The following is a 26,881-nucleotide window of genomic DNA, read 5'->3' as shown; positions in this document are numbered from 1 at the left end:
TATCTAAAACCATACATCAGTTGGAACTATCTTATGTTGACCTAACAGGTGATTGACCCTTAGAAGCATCCTACTGAAAACTGCCACTGACTCAAAACATTTCTGTCTTCAGCCTCCAGTTTAGCAACTGTCAACACTCAGCAAAAGGAAAGAATGTAAGCATCCTTATTTACTAACTAACTGTGCATTTCTCCTGATAAGAAACCAACACTATCATACTGTGATTTTATTAAAATATTTGGATAGTGACTTTTCCAAATTGATATTTTCACCTCTTGACTAAACTTGAGCCATAATTTTTGATGCACTGCCAATGGTGCTAGTATATATTATATAAATCACACGCACTTAGCTCTTGAACTAGGATGACAGCATGCCAATGAGTCAACTATTCATTGTGCAGACACTAAGGGAAAGGAATGTAAACATTTTTTTGTTTTGCTAATGATATATTGTTGAAAGCTGTACTGACTATATTGCAATGCAGGGGCGTAGCAGCCGGTACGGCAGGTACGGCACTCGCCGTACCAATAATGTTCGTTGGTACGGCATGCCGTACCTAAAATTTATATAAAAAAATATAAAAAAATAAGGGTTTTCAACGGAAATAAAAAAAATAAAGTTTTTACAGAAAAAAATCATGATAGAAAGGTCCATGTAGAAGTCATAGCAATATACGGTATACATTCATAAGCAAAGTTCGAAAACTCGTATACGTAGTATACACGATAACGAATAATTGCCCTGCATTAATCAAAGTACGGATTTTTTTTACTTACAACAGATTTTAATTGACCATGCATGGTCATGAACAGTCATAGTACTATCAATAGCATGTTACTGCCTTCTACAATTGTTCTGGTTTAAACACAAATGGCATGGAAGAATCAAAGTTAGAACCCTCAAATGGAGAAACAAACGTTGTGTGGCAAGCATGGAATTTTGTGCGACTGGCATACAAGATTAAAGTTTAGCAAGCTATAAAACCAGTTTTAGTCCAGCATTTTCTACTTTAGAAAATATCTGTACCAAGTCAGGAATATGAAAGTTGTTATTCATTCGTTTGATGTGTTTGAGCTTTTGACTTTACCATTTGATAACGGTATTTTCGTTTTGAATGTTCCTGGGCGGGGTTCGGTATTTTTGCTATTTTATTTTTTGCAACAAAAATATTGTCAGTTACTCTGTATGTATGCACCATAAAGTTTAAGTAATCATGACTAAAATATAAACGAGTTGTCCCAATTTTATTGCGTGCCGATCTATCCGCTACAGAGACAAATAGACGATCTGCACATTGTTAAAATGCACATTCTGCTTCTAGGCACCAAGACGATCGGAATATAATCCAACTTCAACAACACCATATACAGTAACACATTTTTACTGTTTTATCAATAGTCATGTTTTGGTAATATCTATTTGACGTGGCATGGTACTTATACATCCCGCCATTGTGAATGTGTGATATCATTTGTGATATGGTAAATTTTTGTGATCGCGTCTTTCATTTTTGCTAATGTGCGTTGTATATATGGCTTTTTGTTTTCCTTCAAGATTTTAATAAGTGTTTGCAAAGAATGTTGCATTTTGAACAAAACATACGAAAAAACTGAATGCGATTTTCACTTGTAATTTAACACATTTTTTATTGGAAAATAACATTTTTTTTTCTTCATTTAACAGTTATAGTGTGAATTTTATATATAATAAACTAAATGTTCAAAAGTTCCGTGCGACACTTGGTTGTATATTATTTCTCGTAATTTTGAAGTTTTACACTCAACAAATCTGCAATCTACTGTGTGATATTGAAAAAAAACTAAAAGTATTTAGCGTTCCGTGACGCTAAAATCTGAAAGCAAGTGTTACGAATATTCGCCGTGGATATAAATCTAGCATTCACATAATAGACGTGCCAACCTTTGCATGATCCTTAGAAATAAAGTACATAATGATAGACCAGTCCTAGTCACAGTCATTTTTTTAATTTTAGTTACTGAAGCCCCAAGTCTGATCTTCGACGGTTTACAAACACGTTTAATGCTATTAGAAAATGCTATTCCATTATATTCCCTGAACTCTCTGCATCTAACTGTTTCTGTGTGTGTTAGTTACATTGTATAGTGTTGTGTCGTTGTTCTCCTCTTATATTTATGCGTTTCCCTCAGTTTTAGTTTGTTACCCCGATTTTGTTTTTTGTCCACGGATTTATGAATTTGAACAGCGGTATACTACTGTTGCCTTTATTTATGTATTTTTTTTCCGGTTACCAACCTTTCCCCTTGAAATACCTGGTTTTTTTTCTTTAAAACATCATATAAAAAAAACCATGTACATGTATACATGTCATATGCATTTAATTACAGAAATACATTACTTAGGGATTCGAATCAGTATTTCTCTTCATATATTAATCAGTCTCCATGTAAAAAAAGGCAAATAACTGCAAATAAAAAGTTGATTTTTTTGTCTGATCTTTCCTATATGATATGTACCGGGTTGGTGTGTGTCCAGGACTTTGTCAAGACTGTCTCACCCAATTACGATCCTAACCATGAAATACTATATATTCCAAATGGCTTTGAATCTACTAAAAATTGTTGAACTTGTTTAAACACAAGTAGATTTTCCTCTTGACTGAGGTTATTTTGCCAAACAGGAGTGTTTTATATTTTATGGGAACGGAATAGTTTCTATTGGACGTTTTCGGACAAGGGAGTACACTCGAGAAGACAATGCTTACTGCTTTCGATTCTACCACAAGTACAGTTTTTAATTTCTTCAAGATTTTTCTTAATACATGTTCGTTTAGATTACTGCAATCCATCCGAAGTCTGGCATGAAGTATTTGTCCTTTCCTTTCTCCATATAAATAATAATTTGGTATTTTACTTAAATTTTGATTACTAGTAAGGTAACGTTTAAGTGTAAACTTAGATGGGACCAAATCTGATATCGTCCAGAAAAGCATTTCAGGATCGAATGACTGACGTAAGAAAAGATTTCTGATACAATGCTGTTCTACACTTTATATGTTTTGTGTCATTCGTTCGTCTTGTGTCATAGTTATGAATATTAAACAGTTGTGAGGGATAATATCGCTTAAATAATCAGGGGTCTTATTGTGAAACATTTCATGTTTTTTACCGTCGTCTTTCTGATAGTAACTCCCATCCTGTTTCATTGTATAATTTGTTTATGGGTGATAGCTTAGTACCGCCAGTAACTAGCATAGCCGCTTCAAGTTGCATATTTTCTAGTTTATCACTTTGATAAGAGCCAAAGTGGTCGACTGGTCTAGCGCGCCGATCATAGTGCAATGCAATTTGGTACCACGATATCTCAGTTCGAATTCTGATGAGGGAAAAACAAAAAATTTGCTAACGCAAATTTACAGTTCTAACATTGTTTGGTTGATGTTTAGAATATTTAAATACGTCTGAACGAGTGACAACTCTACAACAGATTTATCCATCGGATCGCTAGCAGTGATGGTGATACAATATATACAAACTAATCTGTAATCACGATGCCTTTATAAATGACTTGTAAATTGGGATGTCCCTCTCTGGAAATGTTCTTACTTTGTTTGTTCTAAGTTGTTTGAACATTGTTATGTTAACTGCTACTATATTATCGCTTTAGCAGTTCTAGCATTGTCGTCATAAACTTATTGATCGTTATTGCGATGAAACATATTCACAATGAAAATAGATTTTTTTCGCAGTGTCATAGATTCGTCGTTTGTCTTACCCTTACTTGATATTGTATGAGAAATTCTGAAAGTTATCCATCATGTTTATTTATTGGTCTTTGTAAAAGGAATTTTGAAAATCTGTTCATCGGTCTGTTCATAGTTCCCTTTACTTCCTGAATACTTTAAGCGAAGATTTGATAGTTTAATAATTTCCTACAACCGGTATGCATATTCGGAATGGCGCTTTTTTTTCTGTCAAAAATTTTCAAAAACAAAAAACAATCAAAAGTATTGTAGGAGCATGCAAATGCCTGGCAAGGTGTCCAACACAAAGTTAAAGTGCGTGTATTTAGTTTAGCTAAGATGTTCAACGGCCTTCAACTTTTTTGATAAAGTTTATTTGCTGCCTTTTCGACACGATTCATGTTTCAAATTCTGTTTTCTATATTTTGAAATTGATTTTAACACAAGAGAGTAATATAATTGCACATAAAACAAGTTTTTTAGGAACTAAGTTTAAGTGTCAGGAGATTGTCAGAATGCAGGATTCAAGTTGCACTTTTTATCATAAATTTTTATATTTTGATTTAAAAAAAAGAGTCATATTTTAAATTGTTGCCCATAAAACTAGGGTTTTAGAGAACCAAATTTAAGTGTCTGGAGGTTGTCAGAATGCAGGATTTTGCTCTATTTATTAAAATTTTCTCGGGGGCCTTGAGCGGCCCCGAACCCCTTGCCGCATAACCGCCTCTACGAGGCGGGATGCGTCGGTTCGCTACCCATCATGATTTCCTGCCGTACCAATATAAATTAGAATGCTACGCCTCTGCAATGTGTACATGAAAGTGCAGACTTCTATGTCGTGTGATCTCTAGTTGATAGTTGTCTAATTGGCAATCACACCACAGTTCATTCTTCTATTCATTTTGACTTAAGTTCTTTGCAATTATCGATATATCACAAAAAAACAACTAACAAAGTGACAAAAGATACAATTAAAGTAGTAGTCTAGGAGTAATATTCACAGTTACTGAACGCAACTTACTTCAAAGTTAAAATTTCAACAAATAAATAGAACATGGTGTAATTCCCAGAAAAATCAATTCATCTTACAGATTGTGAAAATATCATAAGCAGTCTGAGTAAAGATTGCCTTTTGTAATATTTTCAGACTATAAATAAATTTTAACTTTACATTTAAAAGTGTATCATAAAGCAATGCTCATCCCCCATGATTGAAATATTGTCTGTCAGACAAAATTTTATAACAACTATTGTCCTTGTTCATTAAATTTTGTCACCTCATAGTCTCAGACTAGGGGACAACAACTGTCAGTGGCAAATTGGCAACATTTCACTGTGAAATACTGTCTCAACAAAATATTTATAGATTGAATAATGTCTTTCTTGAAAATTCACTTTTAAAAAAACATGAATTTTCTGAGCATTTTATTATCTAAATGAAATATTGTTTGACTTTTGGACAACATGTCTTATGTTCTTTTCTGGACACTATATTTAATAGATTGGGACAAACTTTCATGATTCTGTTTTATTGATATATTCTTTAAAAAAACAAAACAAGAAAAGTATCTACATACAAACATACACCATATGGGTTTTATTGCAGTTTACATCAAAGGATTTTACACTTTGAATTTTCACAATAACAAGTGAGAAAGGTAAATTTGGCAATGAAAATGACCAAAAGTTAGAATTACTCTTGTCCTTGTATTGTTGGGAGGATCATCTAATTCTAGTATACATATCTCATGTATCTAGCAGAGTTCATCTGGCCTTGACCTCATTTTCATGGAGCTGTGTGTTATAATGATAAGTTTATCCGATTCCTGCAGTAAAAGTTTAATGACTCAACATATAATTCCAATGATGATCAGTACAACAGGGTAGAAATTTCAGTGTGTGCACTCTTGATGTGTAGAATGTAGTTGGATTGATGTCACATTGTCAATTTCCAAACATTAATAATTTGATTGTAGTTTGAAGTAAGTGTTTAAATTTATCTGGTTATTATACTTTTGAATTTTCATATGAACTAATAAGTCAATAAATTAGCAGGAGATTTGTTACAATGTATTACATCATACTTTATGTTTTAATTCAGACCACACCACAAGACATGCTGTTCATCTTACCTAGACTTTGCAGACAACACCTGAGAAGTTATGTCCAGTCACATATACGCCAGCTGACCACTGGACAACCAAATGTTTGTATAGTAGGGGCAGGTCCAGCAGGGTTTTATACAGCTCAACAAATTCTTAAGGTATATCAACTTAAAATACATGATTACAAATCTCTTTATATTTAAAGTGTAATGTATGGTTGCCTATATTCTCTTACATCCACTTAATATGAACTTTGATGGAAAGTTGTCTCATTGGCAATCATACCACATCTCCTTATTCTTATATTTTTAGCTCACCTGGCCCAAAGGGCCAAGTGAGCTTTTCCCATCACTTTGCGTCCGTCGTCCGTCGTCGTTGTTAACTTTTACAAAAATCTTCTCCTCTGAAACTACTGGGCCAAATTTAACCAAACTTGGCCACAATCATCATTGGGGTATCTAGTTTAAAAAATGTGTGGCGTGACCCCGCCAACCAACCAAGATGGCTGCCATGGCTGAAAATAGAACATAGGGGTAAAATGCAGTTTTTGGCTTATAACTCAAAAACCAAAGCATTTAGAGCAAATCTGACAGGGGTAAAATTGTTTGTCAGGTCAAGATCTCTCTGCCCTGAAATTTTCAGATGAATCGGACAACCTGTTGTTGAGTTGCTGCCCCTGGTAATTTTAAGGAAATTTTGCTGTTTTTGGTTATTATCTTGAATACTATTATAGATAGAGATAAACTATAAACAGCAATAATGTTCAGCAAAGTAAGATTTACAAATAAGTTAACAAAATGGTCAGTTGACCCCTTAAGGAGTTATTGCCCTTTATAGTAACTTTTTACCAATTTTTCGTAAATTTTTGTAATCTTTTACAAAAATCTTCTCCTCTGTAACTATAGGGCCAAATTTAACCAAACTTGGCCACAATAATCAATGGGGTATCTAGTTTAAAAAATGTATGCTGTGACCCGGCCAATCAACCAAGATGGCCACCATGGCTAGAAATAGAACATATGGGTAGAATGTAGATTTTGGCTTATAACTCTGAAACCAAAGCATTTAGAGCTAATCTGGCAGGGTTAAATTGTTTATCAGGTCAATATCTATCTGCCCTGAAATTTTCAGATGAATTTCGACAAACGGTTGTTGGGTTGCTGCCCCCATATGGTAATTTTTAAAGAAATTTTGCCGTTTTCTGTTATTATCTTGAATACTGTTATAGAGATAAACTGTAAACAGCAATAATGTTCAGCATAGTAAGATCGACAAATAAGTCAACATGACCAAAATGGTCAGTTGACCCCTTAAGGAGTTATTGCCTTTTATAGTCAAATTTTAACAATTTTCATTAAAGGAGTAGGTTCAGTAAGACCCCTTTTTGGCCCCAAAATATTGCAGTTTTACAAAATTGTTAAAATGTAAACCTTTAGTTATTTATTGGACAGTAGAATGCTTCTGCTACATAAATATGGGCTGTTTTTGACAATACAATGCACATATATCCCGTACTAGCACCATTAAGTCATGCTAAATTACTGAAATCCTCATAATTCTAGCATTTTAGTTAAATTTTAGACGGTATTCGTGTAAAACGAAAGTGGCCGCATTCGTGTTCAACCTTAATATTGAAATGTAAGTTGTATTTTATGATAATACATAACATATATAAAGGTTGAGGATGAACACGGATGCGGCCACTTTCATTTTTACCAAAAACCATCTGAAAAGTGACATTTTTCGGCATATTAGGTAGATTTTTCATATTTGAGCTTGAATCGGATCGTTTTTAATGACAAAATCTGTTAAAATCTTTCACATTAAAATAGACACTTAAGTGTTTAAAAAGTGGTCAAAATCTTTCGTCAGATGAACCTGAAATTTGAGGCCAAAATCGGTCCTTACCGGACCTACTCCTTTGTAAATTTGTACAACATAATTTCCTCTGTTACTAATGGGCAAAGTTCATTATAGATAGAGATCATTGTAAGTAGCAAGAACATTCAATAAAGTAAGAACTTCAAACACATCACCATCACCAAAACACAATTTGGCATGAATCCATCGATCTGTGTCCTTTGTTTAATATGCTCATAGACCAAGGTGAGCGACACAGGCTCTTAAGAGCCTCTAGTTGACTAAACCTAATTACATAAGAAGGCATGCAGCATAAAATTCCTATATTTCAATTGCTTGGTGTCATCCTTAATTCTTTATGATCTTGAGCTCCTGGCATAGTGTTTGATTAGAGTTTGTCTAATTGTTATACAGGGCACATTATATATAAAGAATCAAATATAATTGCAAAGAGAGAGTGTGAACATTGTTTTGCATATGTTTACCCAATCCATTAAATTGTAAACAAAAAACCTACAAATCAGAGCTTTCTGAAATTTAGTGTCAAGCTTCAATGAATGTGATTTGCATGTAAGCACCAGACATTTCTTGGTGTGTTTTCACAGATATCCTTCATGATCAGTAACTTCTTGTTTACAAACACTTTTAGCAGTATTGCATCTTTGTGTTCACAGGGGAATCCCAATGCTGTTGTAGATATCTATGAGAAGCTACCTGTACCATTTGGACTTGTTAGATATGGTGTAGCTCCAGATCACCCTGAGGTCAAGGTTAGTATTTTAATGACTTAATTGAGTGTACTGTCAGAAATTAATTTTAATTGAAATATGAAATTTTAGATGAACTGGATTACTTGAAAGGAACATGATTCTTTAAATATAAGATTTAATGTATTTTGTACTCGCCATTTAGCAAGATTGTCATCATTCCATTACTGGATATGTCTTTATACAAATTATGAGTAAAATATTGTCAGATTTTTAGGTAAAGATTGCATGAAATGCAATCAAAACCTTATGGAACTGACTTGATATCTAAATCTTCCAAGGCTGATCACTACCTTTTTTGATACACAAAATATAGTGCATTGATAATAACATTGTATACATACATGTACTATCCATGAACATTTCCAGAAATTCATTGAAGTAATATATGCTCAGATATTCAAGGCACAAAATGATGTTTCACTTGTAAAGAAAATAACATAACTTTTGCAAGGTACAGGAATCTAATAATATATATGTGTCATTATGTCATTGTTATCGTCTTCTTAAAAATTGGAGTTATCTTCCTTTGTCTAGAATAGCTCCTTGTTTTCAAAATTCCAATAGGGAAGATACTTGATATAAATAAATTTGTATCAATAAACCAATTTTTTGAGATGTTTCGGCCATTGGCCTTCTTCAGTTCTTTATTTTTCTTCTCAACTACATAGCTGACATTACATTTGTATTGTATAATCAATATCAACCAATGCAATATATAATTTTACCTCTCACTGATAAATTGAAGCATTAATCTTTACAGTTCAGTGCTTTCAAGCACTTTGATTGTATATACAGTAGATTCTGGCAAATCAGATACTCCAAATATCAGAAATAGCTACCCTTATTACAGATATACCAGTGATAGCAGGAGACACAAGTTTCACCAAACTCTTTACATTTTTTTTAAATTATTTTACAGAATGTCATAAACACATTTACACAGACAGCCTCCAAGGACAGATGCACATTTATTGGTAATGTTACCATAGGGAAGGACATATCTATAGCAGATCTTCAGAAGGCATACAGTGCTGTTGTTCTGGTGTGTATACATAACAAATAGCAGATTTGTTATTGAACATAATCATCATATTTTTAACATTTGCATATAAATTATTATTAATTTACTTCTGTTTTTCTTTAAAAAATATCAAATTTTAGAGTGTAGTAGTTGTTCATATAGAAAGTCTACAAAAAGATCAGGGGCATAGCTAGATTGGAATGATGTGCAAGCAACTACCGCCGAGCGGGGCAAGGCAAAACTTTTTGGGACCCTTTTATGCAGAAAAATGTTTTTTTCGGTTTTCGATCATAGGACGGTTAAAAGAGGAGCTATATGTAGATAGGAATCATAATAAAAATTATGAATGTAAAACCATTTATAAATCTTCTGAATTGAGTAATACATAAGCAACACATATTTGTGATACAGAATTTACTCAAAATTGTCCAAAATCTGCTCTTCGGGTCTAGGCAGAAACAAACTCTTTATTACTTTGTCAATATTCACACTGAAATCCTGATGAATATGCAGTAATGGTAGTAACTGTCGTTATTCCTTGTTGATCGTACATTTGTTTTCAACAAACGTAGTACACTGATAGATCTCCATGGCAGCACTTGCGAGATGTTATAAACCAGCGTACGTGTTCGGCATCGAGCGACCTCCCAATTGAATTCGTCAAAATTATATACCAGGTCAGTTTCGTATGTCTCAGACAATGTTGAGATCTGTTTGTTTGTTATATTTCCTACAACACAATGAGGCAGATACAGCGCAAAGAAGCGATTTTCTGATAATACTAGACGCGACTCCAATCTCCAGTTCCCTTATCATATGGTCTATGAACGCAAAAAATAATGAGACTTTCCAATACTGTTTTGGCGTGTTTGCAGGGTGATTGGCTCCGGTAGTCTGTCGACCACATTGCCTCTGTATATTATCAACGATATCGAAGGGTTTGGACAATTCTAATGCCAATGGGTACATCTCATTCCAAACTGATGAACCGTACACTGTAAAATGTGCTCCAAAACTACATGTCTTAGACTGAGTATTACAAATTCAAATCTTGTAAAAGATACAATTTACTGTCCGATTTTGTCTTAATCTCCAATAAAACTTTTATTTTGAAACCAAATGCCATTATTTAATGATATTTCATCAATTAAAAAAGTGACAACATAGATGTTTCCTTTAACATTTTTATTTTGCCATTTTTTATTTTTTTTCATGCCGAATCGATGTGCACTCAACTGCGTGTTAGCCTATTGGGAGCTACGCGCCTGAAGATAACATGAAAAACTGATGATTTACTTTAGTATATATAATCATTTCTTATCGATTATTTCAGAATGGTTGAAAGTTAATATGGAAGTTTGAAATCTTAATGTTGACCAACTTTACTATCCTCATTATTAAACATGTTTTGATCTTTTTAAACTTAGTCATATGGTGCAGACAATGACAGACTTTTGGGTGTACCAGGAGAGGTAAGAGTTTTAAATAGACAAGAATATGTGTATATTGCTATGTGTTTCTTTATTATACATTAGCTAGAGGTATGGGGAGTGTTGAGATCTCACAAAAGATGTTTAACCCTCCGGTTTTTTGCGCCTGACCCAAGTCAGGAGCTTCTGGCCTTTGTTAGTCTTGCATGTTTTTTAATTTTAGTTCATTTATATGTTTTAAAGTTTAGTGTGACGTAAATTTTTACTGAACTAGTACATAATTTTATTTAGGGGTCAGCTTAGGACCACTTCGAAGTGTGGGATTTTCCTGCTGCATGGAAGACCCATTGTTGACTGTTGTGGCTGTTGTGGCAGCAGTCCGTTTGCGCCAATTACTGTTTATCAGGGGCATCTTTTGCGCCAAATTTTGTTTTCCAAATGTATCATTTGTGCCAATAATAGGAACTCATCTGCGCCAACTACCTATACACATATCTATCATAAATATTAATGATTGATATTTATTCTTATTTGTGGCTTAAAAAGTATTATATATTAGGAGACATTTCACCATGAAGATAAGCATCTGTAGAGAAATGACTTGAAATGCATTAGACAGTCCATGTACAGAGAGAGAAGAAAACTTATTGCTTTGCCGAATATTTAATACAAGATATACGAAAAGAGAAGAAAACATAAGCTTTAAATTACTGATTATGTTTTAGCCACATATGTTTATGTCACAGTGCTTTGATCCCACGATCCATATGGGCTAAAACTCGATCTATCTCAAGACGTACCAGTAATAGAGCAGAAGCATTCCACATGAACTATTATGAACTGTTTTATGCATTTCATCCTTCAATGTTTGTCTTTTTAAACAATAAAGTGAAGTTACAAGCTACTACATACACTCAATTGGGAAGTACCCATGCAGCAGCAGTAAGAAGGAAGTATGTTTCAGAAAAGGAAACATTTGCCATGTAAACTGCCGGTTCCAAGTTCGAATAAAGGAGGAGGGAAGTAATTTTTCTTCTAATTGGCGCAATAGTATTTTTTATTTTTGGCGCAAATGTAGCATGTAATTTTAAAACAGGTGGCGCAAATGTAGCATTGGAGAAAAAAGTTGAGGCACAAATGATGCATTTTTGGCGCAAACAGATCTCTCCCGCTTGGTTGTTGTATCTTTGACACATTCCCCTTGTCTCTTCTCAATTTTAAGAACTTGGTATGATAACCAAATGAAGAAGTTCTTATTTTGCACATATTCAACATTATTTATTTTGAGCCAATTTCAAAGACTTTTCTTATATACAGATTACAGATTATAGCTATAACAGGTAGAAATAATTGAATAAGAATTGCAAATGGTATAAAAAGTTGATGAAAGTACCGATTATCAGGTTGTCTGCATGTTGATATCGTAAAATATCAGCTGCGAGACATAATATGAAGCTTTTTGTCGAGTAAGCGCAGTGAACGACATCAAAAAGCCTTCATATTATGTCGAGCAGCTGATATTTTACAATATTAATATGCCGATAACCTGATAATCGATTTATCGGGCTATATTTGCGTCTTTTGGAAGTATTGTCTTAGTTTCACCAGCAACCGGAAGTTGACTTGATAAGTTCGGGTCAAACTTATCAACATCGGTTCAAACATTATGACGTGGCTGATATGTCCGGGTCAAAGTTATTAAGGCAGGTCAACGTATTTGACGTCACAAAGCCGTGATATGGAGTTTTATTAAGAGTTGAGCAGATTGATATAGACAGTTGGACGACCGATAATTATTGTTATTGGTAATAATGATAACTGTAATTGCCCATGCATAGCCATATTATTAAAACTTGCATATTTTTTTTTTTACAGAATTTAAAAAATGTTATTTCAGCCAGATCCTTTGTTGGTTGGTACAACGGTCTTCCTCAAGATATAGATGTAAGATTTATTTAGTGTATATTTATTTATTTACACTTAATGTCACCAACTATTTTTTTTTTATTTTCTACTTTACAAAATATGTAATATACAGGTGAACCACAGATTTCAATTTTCAACAAATTACAAATTTTCTAGAAGCTTGTATACAGGACTTTTTTCAAAACCATGAAATCAAATACACACAATAAATAAATCCACAGTATTATTGTTGCCAAGCGCCCTTCAGTCGTTGTCTGCTCTTTGGTCGGGTTGTTGTCTCTTTGACACATTCCCCATTTCCATTCTCAATTTTATGCATTGATATACATTTTGTATATTGGTTTATTAGATTTTAGCACAGTGAGATAAGTTACATTAATAATTTGCTGATCATATTGTGTTTATTTTAGTTACAAGTAAATTTAGACGTAGAGAAGGCCGTTATTATCGGACATGGAAATGTGGCACTAGATGTAGCTAGAATCTTACTTATGCCAATTGATCTTTTAAAGGTAAGTTTATGTTAATCATGGAAATGTGATAATTGTTCAATTGATTTGTAACATTTATTTCATTAGATGCAATTTGATTTAGAGTTGATTCATAATGATATTTGTCTGATGGAAGAAAGACTAGGAAATAACAAATAAACACATGAAGTTGAACTCATGAACTCCCAAATTGATTTAAAAAAATGAAATTCTCATTTTCTTTGTGGAAGCACAACTTACAAACAAGTACAAAATGTATAAAAAATGGATACCACATCTCATATTCACTCAATAGTACAGACACTTTAAAAGGAAAATGTTTTAAATTACTTTTTGTAGCATCATAACTCATTTTAGATACAATCTCTGTTGCAAATACCTGTATAGAAATCAAGTGAAATAATTTTGTATCTTGCAAGATGGCTTTAACAAAGAAAAAAGCCCTCAAGTAGCTTTGATAATGATGATTACGGTGTATTTAGGACAGGATCTCAAGAATTTCTAATTTATGTTCAATACTTTTTTTATACAGAAAACTGATATATCTCAACATTCACTAGATGCCTTATCTAAAAGTAGAATTAAGGAAGTTATTGTGATTGGTCGGCGTGGTCCATTACAAGTAGCCTTTACTATAAAGGAATTAAGGGAAATGATAAGATTGCCAGATTGTAAACCAATGCTATCCCAGGCAGATTTTATAGGAGTAGATAAACTTATACAAGGTACGATCTTTATGTTGGGTCATCTAGATTTTGTATAGTGACACCAATGTAGATATTGATGAAGAAATGCATTGCCTGCTACAGGAATTAAATTTCAGAATTCACAGCTGTGTGCAGCATCACTTATTAATACAGCAGCAATAACATAGTTCTGCACATGCAATTTTGTTTTTTTATTTGAAACACTGTACATGTAGTACTCATCACATTTAGAGAAGTTTGTGTGGCCCTAAATTTCCAGTTAACTTGCACTTTATAACCATGTCATTTTTTTGATGATGTTTCAACCATTATGCTGTTTTCAGTTGTATATGATTGTACATTTGAATATTTTGATTAATCCTTATAATTAATTTTCAAAATTTTTGCACCTTTGATTATAAAAAACAAACTTTCCCTCTCCAAATCCAACTTGTCATTGCAATTTTTCTAACATGGTTTATTGTATGCTCATATAACTTGATATTATTATTTTTGTATATTCATTCTAATATATCTGATCTGCTTTGTCATAGGATGTTAAGGTAAATGTAATGTTTATATAAACTTTTAATTTTTGAATTGTGATGCTGTTTGAAAACACAAATACATATCAATTTTCTCGACTAAAACAAATTAAGAATGTGCACCTATTCTTACTTGTGAATTATTCATTTTATTTTAAAATGTGTAATTTTTGTCTTTTATGTTTAAAATGCTTTAATACACCTTGATTAACAACACTTCTGTATAAATATGAGTGATCTTGTAGATTTACCTCGACCCAGGAGACGTCTTACAGAGTTAATGTACAAAACATGTATGGAACCAACAGATAAAGATCTCAAGTTATGGGAAACAGCTCAGAAATCATGGTCATTATCATTCTGCATGAGTCCTTTGGAAATATTTGGTGATAAAGATGTCACAGGACTGAAATTAGGGATCAATAAACTCCAGGTATGTTTAGTTGACAAGCTCACTGGAAATTTTTTGTTTGAATACTTGATTTGCAAAGGATTTTTCAATAAAATGCTTAAAATATGCTTTAAAGTATTAATGCATTGCGAAAAAAGAAATATTTCATCAAATAAATTGAAGTCAGATGATCTTACGAATATCTTTTTCATATTGGATACAATTTTTATGCAGTTAAGCTGCATTATGCGAGCACCCTAGATTTGTGTTCTACCCAATAAATCCTGAAATACTTGCCATTGTTATTATCTAGCTTGTTACTATGTTATATATAACTAATTGAACACTTTTTTAATACTTTTTATTCTGGATTACAAAAAAAATGACCAGAAAAACCTTAAATGATCGTCAATTTATCCAAAAGTTTTAAAGTTACACATAGGAAGTAGTGCTTATTAAAAATCCTTGTGTAGTTCATTATGACTTGTGCTTTTAGCTAAGATGTCAAAGAACAATTGTATGAAATATTTAATCGCCGAAAATTTCTTAAGACAAGCAGTTTAGATTTCCTAAATGACAAAAGTCGTAGGAATATTGTTTGTCATCAATACGTAGTACAACTACGTCAGTAATCTATTATATAATTCAACTGTTCATGCTGTTGGCGGCAATTTCAAATTAGAAAAAGAAATTTTCGTAGCTTTTCAATTTGGAGGCAGGTGTGCAAATTAGCAGTGGTCCGAGACCTTCCACTTTTGCAAGCGGAATTTCGACTAGGATAGTTGGTTTCTAGCTACGCCCGACGTAGTCGCCTTACATTTGAAAGAAAGTAAGAAATTACTTTGCAAACCTTTTCACCATGTTCACCAAATTCTCCAATTAAACGAGCTAAAAACTTATTTTTATCATAATAATTCATGACGGCGATGTTTATTTTGTTCAACCGCTAGCTTTATACAGAAAATTACCGACAAATATTGTATAAATTCGAGTAAAATCGTATCTGATTGACAAAAACAACATTGTAAACACATAACAATGGCGGCCGTGAAGACAAAATTTTACAAAATCGGATCCGATTCCGGAAGCGGATAAGGGTAATTCCGGGTTTGACGATCATTTACAAAATAAATCCAAGCAGGTGAAAAAATACATCTATGCATGGTAAATGAATATAAACACTAGTATTGTAAACCAAAAGATATATGTAAAAGAAAGAAACAGCAGAAGCATATTTTATTCAAAAACTAAAAATTACTTTTTGATTAATTTTAATTTAAAAATCCAATACAACGTGACAGCTGGGAACAGTATATCTAACAATATACATGTTCATGGTCACAGTCTAAATTTTCTTTATAAATGATAAATCATGATAATGCATGTGAGATTCTTTTAAAGTGTAAACATATTACTGCAATTTCGAGGGGCTATTTGTTTTTTTTCTCAATTTTGAAGGGTCAATTAAGGTAGCTGAAAGTTTCATTCTTTAGTTTCACAAATAATGCAACTATATTATATATACCTTAATGTAAGTAAATCATATGATGGCATTCTTTAGGCCACTCTACCCCCTCCTGTTTGATAATTTGGAACAATGGCGGATCCAGCCATTTTAAAAAGGGGGGGGTTCCCAACCCAGAGTAAAGGGGGGGTTCCAACTATATGCTCCCATTCAAATGCATTGATCGGCCATAAAAAGGGAGGGGTTCCAACCCCCGGAACCCCCCCTGGATCCGCCACTGTGGAAACGGTCGAGCTCCCTACCCCTAAACCATATGTGGGGCAGATCCAGGATTTTAGGTTAGGAGGGGCGCAAACTTAAATTTTTGCTGAGCAGAGCGAGGCTAAAAAAAAATTGAGGTAAAGTTATCGGAATTTTCTTTATTAAGCTGAGAAACAACCCATGCTTTGCAAATTTAAGGGGGGGTGCAAGCCCGCAACCCTCCCCCGTCTAAATCCGCCCCTGCATATATTCAAGTATAGGAAAATATAATAAATAAAAAATGAAATATAGGGGGAGTCCCTTGAGTTACCCCACCCTCCCTGTTTGAGAACTTGGAAACGGTCGAGATCCACACCCCTTAACCATATATATTCATGTTTGTGACAATATGAAAAATCAAATGAAATATAGAAAGAGTCGCTAGGGGTCACCACACACCTCCTGTTTTAGAATTTAAAAATGGTTGAGATCCCCATCCCTAAACCATATATATTCATGTATAACAATATAACAAATCAGATGAAAGATAGGGGGAGTCCCTGAGGTCACTGTTCACACTCCTGTTTGAGAACTTGGAAATGGTCAAGATCCATACCCCTAAACCATATATACTCATGTATGGGACAATATAACAAATCAAATGAAATATAAGGGAAGTCCCTGTGGTCATCCCAACCCTCCTGTTTGAGAACTTGGAAACGGTCGAGATCCCCACACCAAAACAATATATATTCATGTATGGATCAATATAACTAATTAAATGAAATATAGGGGGAGTGCCTTGGGTCACCCTACCCTTCCTGTTTGAGAACTTGGAAACCAATGAGATCCCCACCCCTAAACCATATATATTCATGTATGGGACAATATAACAAATAAAATGAAATGTAGGGGAAGTCCCTAGGGTCACCCTACCCCCAGTGGCGGATCCAGAAATATTCATAAGTGGGGCCCACTGACTGACCTAAGAGGGGCCCGCTCCAGTCATGCTTCAGTGATTACCTATATAAGCAACCAAATTTTTTCCCCAAAAGGGGGGGGGGGCGGGCCCTTGCCCCCTAAATCCTCTGCCTACCCCTACCTGTTTGAGAACTTGAAAACCGTTGAGATCCCTACCCCTAAATTATATATATTCATTTGTATGGGACAAAATAACAAATCATTTACATTTACTATGGGCAAGTCAGTCAGACCTCATCTTTGATCCCTGTTGTAGTGAACATTTGTCTGATTCGTGTCTCATAACTTTTGTACTATAGAACACACACTCAGTTTTCTTTCCAGGGAAACCAGTCCATTCATACTATTACATGTTCATACTACGTCAAATTGAACTTCTAGCAGTCAAATAAAACCAAGGTTAACTACCAAGTAGAACAACTGCAATCATTGGGAACTTGTACCACTGCAGACTCACCATAAAAAATATACATTGATATATGCATTGCTTTTGAAACCATGATAACATATAAATTATTTGCCTTAATAAATAAATCATTAGATAAACATGAATGTACTATATATGAATGTTTAATGTTGAGGCAACATTGCCACAGTTTTCATAATTACGGTTGCCTTGGTTTTTGGTTAACTGCCTTCAGCGCTTACAGCGCTTTGATTATTAAGTCTGATGCAGACAGTTGGTAGTCAAAGCATTTCAACTGAGGTATTACACAGGCATCAAAAGGTGTCATTATGGAGTAAAGGAGGTGGTGTCAAAAGGCATTATGGAGGAACAGGTTATAGATAATTTATATGATAAAAGATTGGTTTAAAACTTAAATTCTTGTCTTATTGATCAAATGATGTAGAAACATATATTTTTAATAGTACAATTGTTACAGTTCATATTATAAAACATTGTATCTTACATTTAGGGTGAAGACTTAGTAAAGCAGTCAGCTATTTTGACAGACCAGACAGTAGATATGTCTTGTGGACTTGTAAGTTATAGTGTTTATAATAATGTTTGTATTGGTCAATATTATATTGTTATTAACTGGCTGTTTCTGTATTGACACTGGTATAGATTCAAGGTTTGCTGACCGAAAATCTATACCAGAGCCAATACAGAAACAGCCAGTTCATAACACTTTTATTAATTAATCCAACTTTTTCAATACTGACTTGTTCTAAATGCTTTATTACATACATCAAATGTGAATATAGGGCCAATATTTTCAATACAGACTGGCAATGAATCCTGAATTACATGCACAATATATGTTTACTTGTAATTCAGGATTCATTGCCAGTCTGTTTTGGAAATATTTGACCGGGCCAAAAGGCAATATCAATCACGTAATTTATATGACCAGGAAGACGTCACGAGTATGACACATGGAGTTTTGGTAGTATTGGGTCTGTTTTAATCGTATTTTTTAATAATAGTTCCTACTTGTTTTACATTGAGTCTGTATACACCCTTGTTCTTGTGTAGCATGTAAATCATAGAGGTCAATAATAGAAATGGAAATGTTTTATTCAATGTACTTTTGTCCATTTACAAATTACAGGAAATGAAATTATGTTGAAAGGAATCTCTAAAGAATATCTGATATTGGAAATATGATTAAGCAGTTTTCCAATTTTCTCAAAAAATTATTATTTGTATTGTTTTGGACAATTTTCATTCATAAGATAAAATATAACAGAAATTATGAAAAGAGGCAAATGCCTGAAGTCTACATCACACAGCTGTATTTTTATTTACATAAAATTGAGAATGGAAATGTGGAACGTGTCAAAGAGACAACAACCGGACCAAAGAGTAAAGAAAAAAAAACAGCCGCAGGCCACCAGTCGGTCTTCAACACAGTGAGAAAATCCAGCATAGGAGGCTACATCAGCTGGCCCCTTAATAAAAATGCATGCTAGTTCAGTGATAATGAACGTTATACTGCTCTCCAAAACAGTTAAATGAACTAAAATTAAAAATAATACCAGACTAATCCTAATTTGGGACAGGCAAAAAATGTGACTGGGTTAAACATCTATGTTAACATACAACAATATAAAGATATTAAGCTGAAATATATGCATTTTGGCATTATAAACCAGAATTGCATGGAGCTTTAAATGTGCTTATGTTTGTCTTATTTACCCTATTGTTTATTAAAAAAAACTTCTTTTATTTTCACAGGTTTTAAGAAGTATAGGTTACAAGAGTATAGTGATTGACCCTGATATACCATTTGACACTAAGTCTGGAACCATACCAAATAAGGATAGTAGAGTAGAAGGGAAACCAGGTTTGTAAAGTAACCAGTTAACTGACATCACAGTTAGGGCATAATTTGCACATTTTGACACCAGGACTTGATTTAAAATATGTACAGTATAGAATTAAACTTTAAAGTTTTGATTAAACCAAAGCACTATGATTTTTTATGCAGAGCCTAGCATATGTTTTCTCAATTGCAGTTTTAACTTAGATTTCATATTTATCTTAACATGAACAAAAGTTATGGAAATCCATAATACAATACACCTTATTACTATTTGGAATCCTGTCCCGGTTGACCTGAGAATCTGCCCAACTTGAAGTATTGACGTCATACAACAATCTCTTTTCCATTGTGGTGACATATATTTTGTATTATGACATCAAAATTTTACAGGAACCTTTGTGATGTCCAGTAATTGTGGACAAATAGTGATAAGGTGTATAGAAGTGCTGATGGAGACACAATGTATATTTTACCTCTTTATATTAGCCTGTTTCATTTAACAATTGATATGCTAATACAGTCATAAAAGTGCTGAATCTAGATTTGCTATAAATAATCATTACAAATGGGACAATATCCCTAATGCGCCTCCGATCGAGGAACACAAAAGTTGTTTGTAAACAAAAAATCTCTGTGTAGTGATATTGGACATGTTTCAATTTTTAACAAGTGACTGAGCTTAACCATTTGTGTTGATCTGGAAAGTATAGGACCTTAGAATAAATGTGTAAAAACTATGGAGTTATTAAATGTATTCAAAGTATTAAATTTTCAAAGAAATTATTGTGTGAAAAATTAAAAGGGACTTTTTACCATGAAGAGCCGCATCACGAAAGGATTTTCAAGGTATGCTAATTTACGGAAAAATGAATCACACTTCGTACCCGAACCACATATGTGAAAATGTCTCAGCTTCAAAACAAGCCATCATACATATAAAAGTTTACGATATGGGCTGAGCTAGAGAAGAAAACGTTACCATTACGGCCTATGGAGAAACAATTGCGCATATTGCCCCAAATGTTTATATATTGACAGCTGAGTTTTGTTTTAGGTATGTACTGTACAGGTTGGGTTAGTACAGGACCTGTTGGTGTCATTTTAACAACAATGAACCAAGCCTTTGAAACAGGGAAAACTGTGGTGAAAGATATTAATGATGGAATATTAGACTTAACAAAGCCTGGGAAAAGTGACATTTTTAATATTCTCAATAGTAAAGGTTTGTATTAAATTCCTGTAGTTCTTTGAAAATGAAAGAGATAATAATCATTGATTATTCAAGACAACAATAAAGTAAAAGGTTTTATAACCATCCATTTCTAGCTGACCTTGTCCAAAGGCCCATGTGAGCTAATGCTATCACTCTTTAAACACTACAGTATTATGTATATTGCAAGACTGGCAGAATAAGTTTGGTCACCTTCAGTTTGATGAAGCTGGAATTGCATCGCTCACATATTCTATCTCACAAGTGAACTATAGTATATGTTAATGCTTCAATGCATGTATTGCAAAGTTATTTTGCAACATTTAGATCTATATTTAGATGTCCATAGTGTTAAATCAAAAATATTGTCCGCTATAAAATAAAAAAAATACATCTGAGCTGAGGTCCACTTTTGAATGATTCCCACATTTCTTTTGTTCTAATATTTTTAGCAGGAAACAAGGAAAATACAATTCTGAAATTTTAGGAGTCGGTTTCACAAAAAAAAACCGACTGAAATTGATTCAGTATACTTAAGATCAATGTTAGAAAATTAAGTCATATGACCGAGACGTCATCAACGTTTTTTCATGGTTTTCTACGGTTTAGAATGGAATTTAGAATTAAATTATAAGAAATGACTGAAATATTTTTTTTGTCTATTCGAAATAACATTAAAAATGTGGTGCACACTGTTAAATAACCCGCTTCGCACGTTATTGATTGTTATTCAGTGTGCACCAAATTTTTATGTTATTTCTTCATAGACAGAAAAAATATTACAGTAATTCCTTAAATAAAAAAAGCAATATTTTATTTGATAGGTGTTCAGACAGTAAGCTTTAAAGACTGGGAAAATATTGACCAGTTTGAAGTTAAGCAAGGAGAAGATGTTGGTAAACCAAGAGAGAAAATGGTGGACATTAGTCAAATGGTGTCTGTTGCAAAGAAATCCTAAAACATACTTTTTTATAGTATATCTGTTGTTTTGTATTGATTTGTACATCAATTCATGGATATTTAACTTGTGCAAATTTTAAATAATGGTTGTATAATGATTTATCTAAACAATATTTTGCAGGTTGAAATCAATTCCATAAACTGAAATTAATATTATATTTGTAATCATGTTGTCATATTATAAGGTTAAAAATTAATGTTAAAAAAATCATAAAAATTAATGATGTTGCAATATTTGTGATCAGAAATTCTGTTTTTAATGATTAGATATATTTAAAGGTAAAAAAAATGTTCTATTTTTTTGTGGGGGTGGGGGGGATGAAATTTTTAGAGATATGAATTGGATTATTTATCATTCACTGGTGTTGTTATGTTGTTATTACATGCAATTGTTAAGTTAATCACAACTTTCATGAAATAATTTATTGTTAAAAAGCGATTGTTATTTAATTTGCTTTTTAATTTAAAACCCTAAGAAGTTATGGATATATTTTCATTGTGATGTAGCCAAGACAAACACTGCGACATATCACCTTATAAGTATCTTGGTGTCCGTCGTCATTAGAAACTTTAAAACAAAATATTCTTGTCTAAAACTACTGGGCAAGATATAACCAATCGTAAAGACTTTAATAGAAACTTCCTTGTAAGGGTACCTTGTTTGGCTGCTTTCTTCTGTTTGGTCAGGTTGTTGTCTCTTTGACGCATTCCTCATTTCCATTTTCAATTTTATTTGAATTTTATCTGTGGATTTGATCAAAAGGAAAACTGACCAAAACAATCAAATCTACACATTATTCAACACAGACAGAATCATTAATTGACTCCTCAGAAAAGTTTATGAATTGAAAGATTATTTTTATCAATTTTTTTGCAGAAATCGTAATTGATTGAGAGAAATTATTAATAGGTATCTAAGATGTTTAACACATAAGTCTATTTTCATATTTCCTAATCTGGGCTCTTGAGTATATAATTTTACAATATGTTACTTAATCTGTGGTGGGACATTCTGGTACGAGTTTAAGAAAGAACAAATCACAACAAGAGGCTCATGAGAGCCTGATATCACTCACCTATAATTTCAGTTTCAGGCATTTGACAAATTTGTAAATCTTAATTTGCTTAACAATTTTGTCATTTATACACCTTCTCTCTTTCTATAATAATATTAAAGCTAATACATAACCCCAAACTCTAAACTTTCCTGAAAAGTTCCTTTTTCTCAACAGTAACCCAACAATAAGTTGTCCTATTGGTCTGGTGATTACTTGACAGGTAGATCTAAATCTGTTTTACACTTTCAGCTATGGATTATTTTTAGCAATTTTTTTGGGGGGGGTAAATTTTTTTTTTCAACATTTTGGAAATTGCTAATTTTTGGAAAAGTTTCAAGAATTAATCTTCTATTACCCAATATGAGGCAAATAGCACAGTATTGTGCAATAGTACAGTATTATGCAATACCACAGAATGGCACAATAGCACAGTATGCCGCAATAGCACAGTATGGCAAAAAAGTGTTTTTTTTATATGCTGAATCTAACCTTGTTCAATGTTAGATTTTTTTTCATTGTAGGCAGTGGCGGATCCAGGGGTTGGAACCCCCCCCCCCCCCCCCTTTTTTTTTGGCCGATCAATGCATTTGAATGGGAGCATATAGTTGGAACCCCCCCTTTACTCTGGGTTGGGAACCCCCCTTTTTAAAATGGCTGGATCCGCCACTGATTGTAGGTGAATTAAATGTCCCCTTTTAAATATTTAAGAACTTTGACCACATTTATTTTGTGTCAGAAACCTACATTATATCAAAACTTTTATCACAATCCAAATATAGACAGTATCAAGGTTAATTTTGTGTCCAAACTTGCCTTTAACTGTTGAGAGTTCCACCTCTATGTTCATGTCAGGCTGTGCTCTGTGAAGCATTTTATTGAGATATAAGCCAAAAACTGCTTTTATACCCTATGTTTTATTTTGAGCCATGGCAGCCATGTTTGTGAATCATGGGATCAAAAATTCAAAAACAATTTATAAACCAATTACCCTATGGAATATTCAGTTAAAATTTAGAAGAATAAGGCCCTGTATTTGCAGAGGAAAAGATTTAATGTTAGATAACATGATGAACAAATTGTGTAGAATTGTCTTTAAAGGGCAATAACTCCTTAAGGGTCAATTAACAATTTTCGTAATACACATTTTTTTGTAGATCTTACTTTGCTGAACATTTTTGCTGTTAACAGTTTATCTTTATATCTATACTATTAAACAAGAAGACCTCATTTTGTGTGTGGCTTCTCTTCCTTCCACAATAAATTAATCATAATGGCTCTGTGTCCTATAGGTAACATGCATAGTCGCATTTGTCATCCATTCTTATGATTATTCTGATTGAGTTATTTTGGGATTAAAACGACAAAAAAGGTGTTCGGATATTGATTCCGTCATCTTCTTCTCTAAGTAAATTCCTCCGCAACGGAGCACCCGTGTCACACGGTAAAAAAAAATCCCTTATTTTTATTTAATACTGTTTCAAAACATGGAGCAGACTAGATTAGAAAATATACAATCCTTACAAGAATATTGTTGTCCTAAAACCATGTAGTACATTAAGGATAAAATAATGTTAATCAAAATATCTTAAAACGCACTGATTATAAAGGAGTGAAATAGATTTACTGATAAAAGGTAAAAGGACATAGTTTATTTATTTATTTCTTGACAGAAAAAAAATAAAAGGATTAATAAAAATATAGATTGCTATTTAATGGTCAGGGATTTATCATTACTATGTACACCACTAAAATTAAAATTAACTGTTATTTTACTGTACAGAACATGCAGAATTTATATCAGTATATTTCTATTTTACCAGTTGTTCTTGAGTTAAAATAGAAGTGGATTAAAAGGAATCATAGAACTTTTATAAAATCTAAAATATTTAATCTGAAACATGACTAATTTAGGCTTTTATTAAAATCTAAAATATTGAATATTCCTTTTTGTGTTACTTTGTCCATTGAAGTTTACTCTTAAGCTTCCTTTTAAGATATATGTCTGATAATTAACTAACTTAATTTTTTTTTTGGGGGGTAAACATTAATAGTTATTTAGACATTGCACCCAGGGTCTTTTGCCTCAACCTGCTTTGATACTGCTATCCTTTTGTGTAATAATGTTCTTCCACAATGGAGGTCATAGCACAGTTTTCTGCTTATTCTTTCTATCTCTGTTGAAATTTCTTAGTTGAGAATTAGAAAATTTTCCTGTACTTTGCTTGAGTCAATAATTACTTGCATTAATAGTTCTTTGTTTCCATCGAAGTGTTCTTGCCATTTATTCTGGCCTATATTGCATATTATAGCTTGTTTCAGTGCAGGAAACACTTTTTGACGTTGTTCATTTAATGCTGGGCATCTTAGTAGGAAATGCTTTGTCTTCCTGTTCTATTTGACTATTTCTATTAAACCTTTGAATATTTTTTTGTAATAGGTATGTTCCTGTCAGTAACCTAGCTTTAATGTTTGCCTTTTTGACCTCGTATGTTACTGGGGGTAATGTTCTCCATACTGGATGGACTTCGTGTATCTTAAGCATTTGGATGTTACAATGTTTCAGTGTGGATTTTTCTTCCATTTCTTTTTGTAAGAGATTTGACCATTTCTCAGCAATGCTCCTGTTAGTATCTTTTTCCAATGAATTTTTGAGGGCAGATGTTCTTTGAATTCTGCTATTGATGGCAGATTGTAGAATTCAGGATTTCTTGTGCTCTTGAAAAGAAGCTGTCAGCGTTCCCTGCATTTATGGTCATCTGTCGTTCCATTACATTTTTCAGTTTTGTGTTTTCTTATGCTAGTATGGAATACAAGAGACTCAACTGTCTTTTGTGTAACTCTGCCTCAATTGGAAGGGCTCCAATTAGCATGTAAACTGCTGCACTAGATGTCCTAATTGGCAATGATTGGAAGCATCTGAGAGTTTTGAGATGGAATTGCTTCAACTCTGACATTTGGGTGGCATTTAGTGATAGTACTTCTAATCCATATAGTAATCTTGGGAGCACATAAGCTTGATATATCTTGTATGCTGTTATAGGGTATAGCCCTTCTTGTCCATTTAGTCCAACAGGAATTAAAGTATATAGTGTCCGCCTGGCTACACTGATATGTTCTTGAATATTCAGTTTTGTTTCGTTCTTACTTGCTCTAATGATGCCAAGATGGGTTGTCTGTTGGTCTTCTTTTATTAGTTTTTCTCCCAGAGTTATAGGATGTTGTTGTTTGGTTGTTTTTATCCTCTCTGTTTTGATAAGTGTACTCTTTTCTGGATGAATATTGTAGCGGTGCTGACAGGAAAATTTGTAGGCAATATTTAGCATTGCCTGGATTTCTGTTTCATCTGTGGTCATTAAAACAATGTCATCAGCACATAATGGACTTCCACAGTAATCAAGACCTATATTTAATCCTAAACCTCTTCTTTCTAGCTCTTCAGGTGGTTCATTTATATATATCTTGTATAAATTGGTTGATAATACTCCCCCTTGCCTTACTCCTTGCTTTATTGAAAATTGCTTGCTTAGATGGGTGTTCCACTAAATTTTTGATGACATATTGGTATATAAATCTTGAACCACTCTCCAGATGTCTGGTGGCAGTTCATAGAACAGTTTTTCCATGAGAATCATGTGGTGGACCACATCAAATGCTTTCTGACTGTCAAGTGTAGCTAAGAACAGGTTCAGGTTTTGTTGCTTTGCATGGACTATGCCCTCTGAAACTATTAATGCTGCCATAATTGGAG

The 26,881-nt window shown here is 33.2% G+C and overlaps 1 protein-coding gene across 1 annotated transcript; it reads left to right on the top strand.

Annotated features, from left to right (window-relative positions):
• Positions 1–13: 13 nt before the first annotated feature.
• Positions 14–25,070, top strand: LOC139488169 (NADPH:adrenodoxin oxidoreductase, mitochondrial-like). The gene is made up of 13 exons (XM_071273605.1): positions 14–155; positions 5,826–5,987; positions 8,364–8,459; positions 9,379–9,501; positions 10,908–10,952; positions 12,786–12,854; positions 13,247–13,348; positions 13,860–14,052; positions 14,804–14,991; positions 18,553–18,618; positions 19,818–19,926; positions 20,960–21,127; positions 21,940–25,070. The coding sequence occupies exons 2-13, from the start codon at positions 5,841–5,843 to the stop codon at positions 22,071–22,073; spliced, it is 1,440 nt and encodes a 479-aa protein (XP_071129706.1). The 5' UTR covers positions 14–155; positions 5,826–5,840; the 3' UTR covers positions 22,074–25,070.
• Positions 25,071–26,881: the final 1,811 nt, after the last annotated feature.

Source organism: Mytilus edulis, chromosome 9 (genome assembly GCF_963676685.1).
Source record: "Mytilus edulis chromosome 9, xbMytEdul2.2, whole genome shotgun sequence".
Lineage (NCBI taxonomy): Eukaryota > Metazoa > Mollusca > Bivalvia > Mytilida > Mytilidae > Mytilus > Mytilus edulis.
The sequence above is the reverse complement of the archived record's forward strand: the minus strand, read 5'-3'. Positions and strand labels throughout refer to the sequence as shown.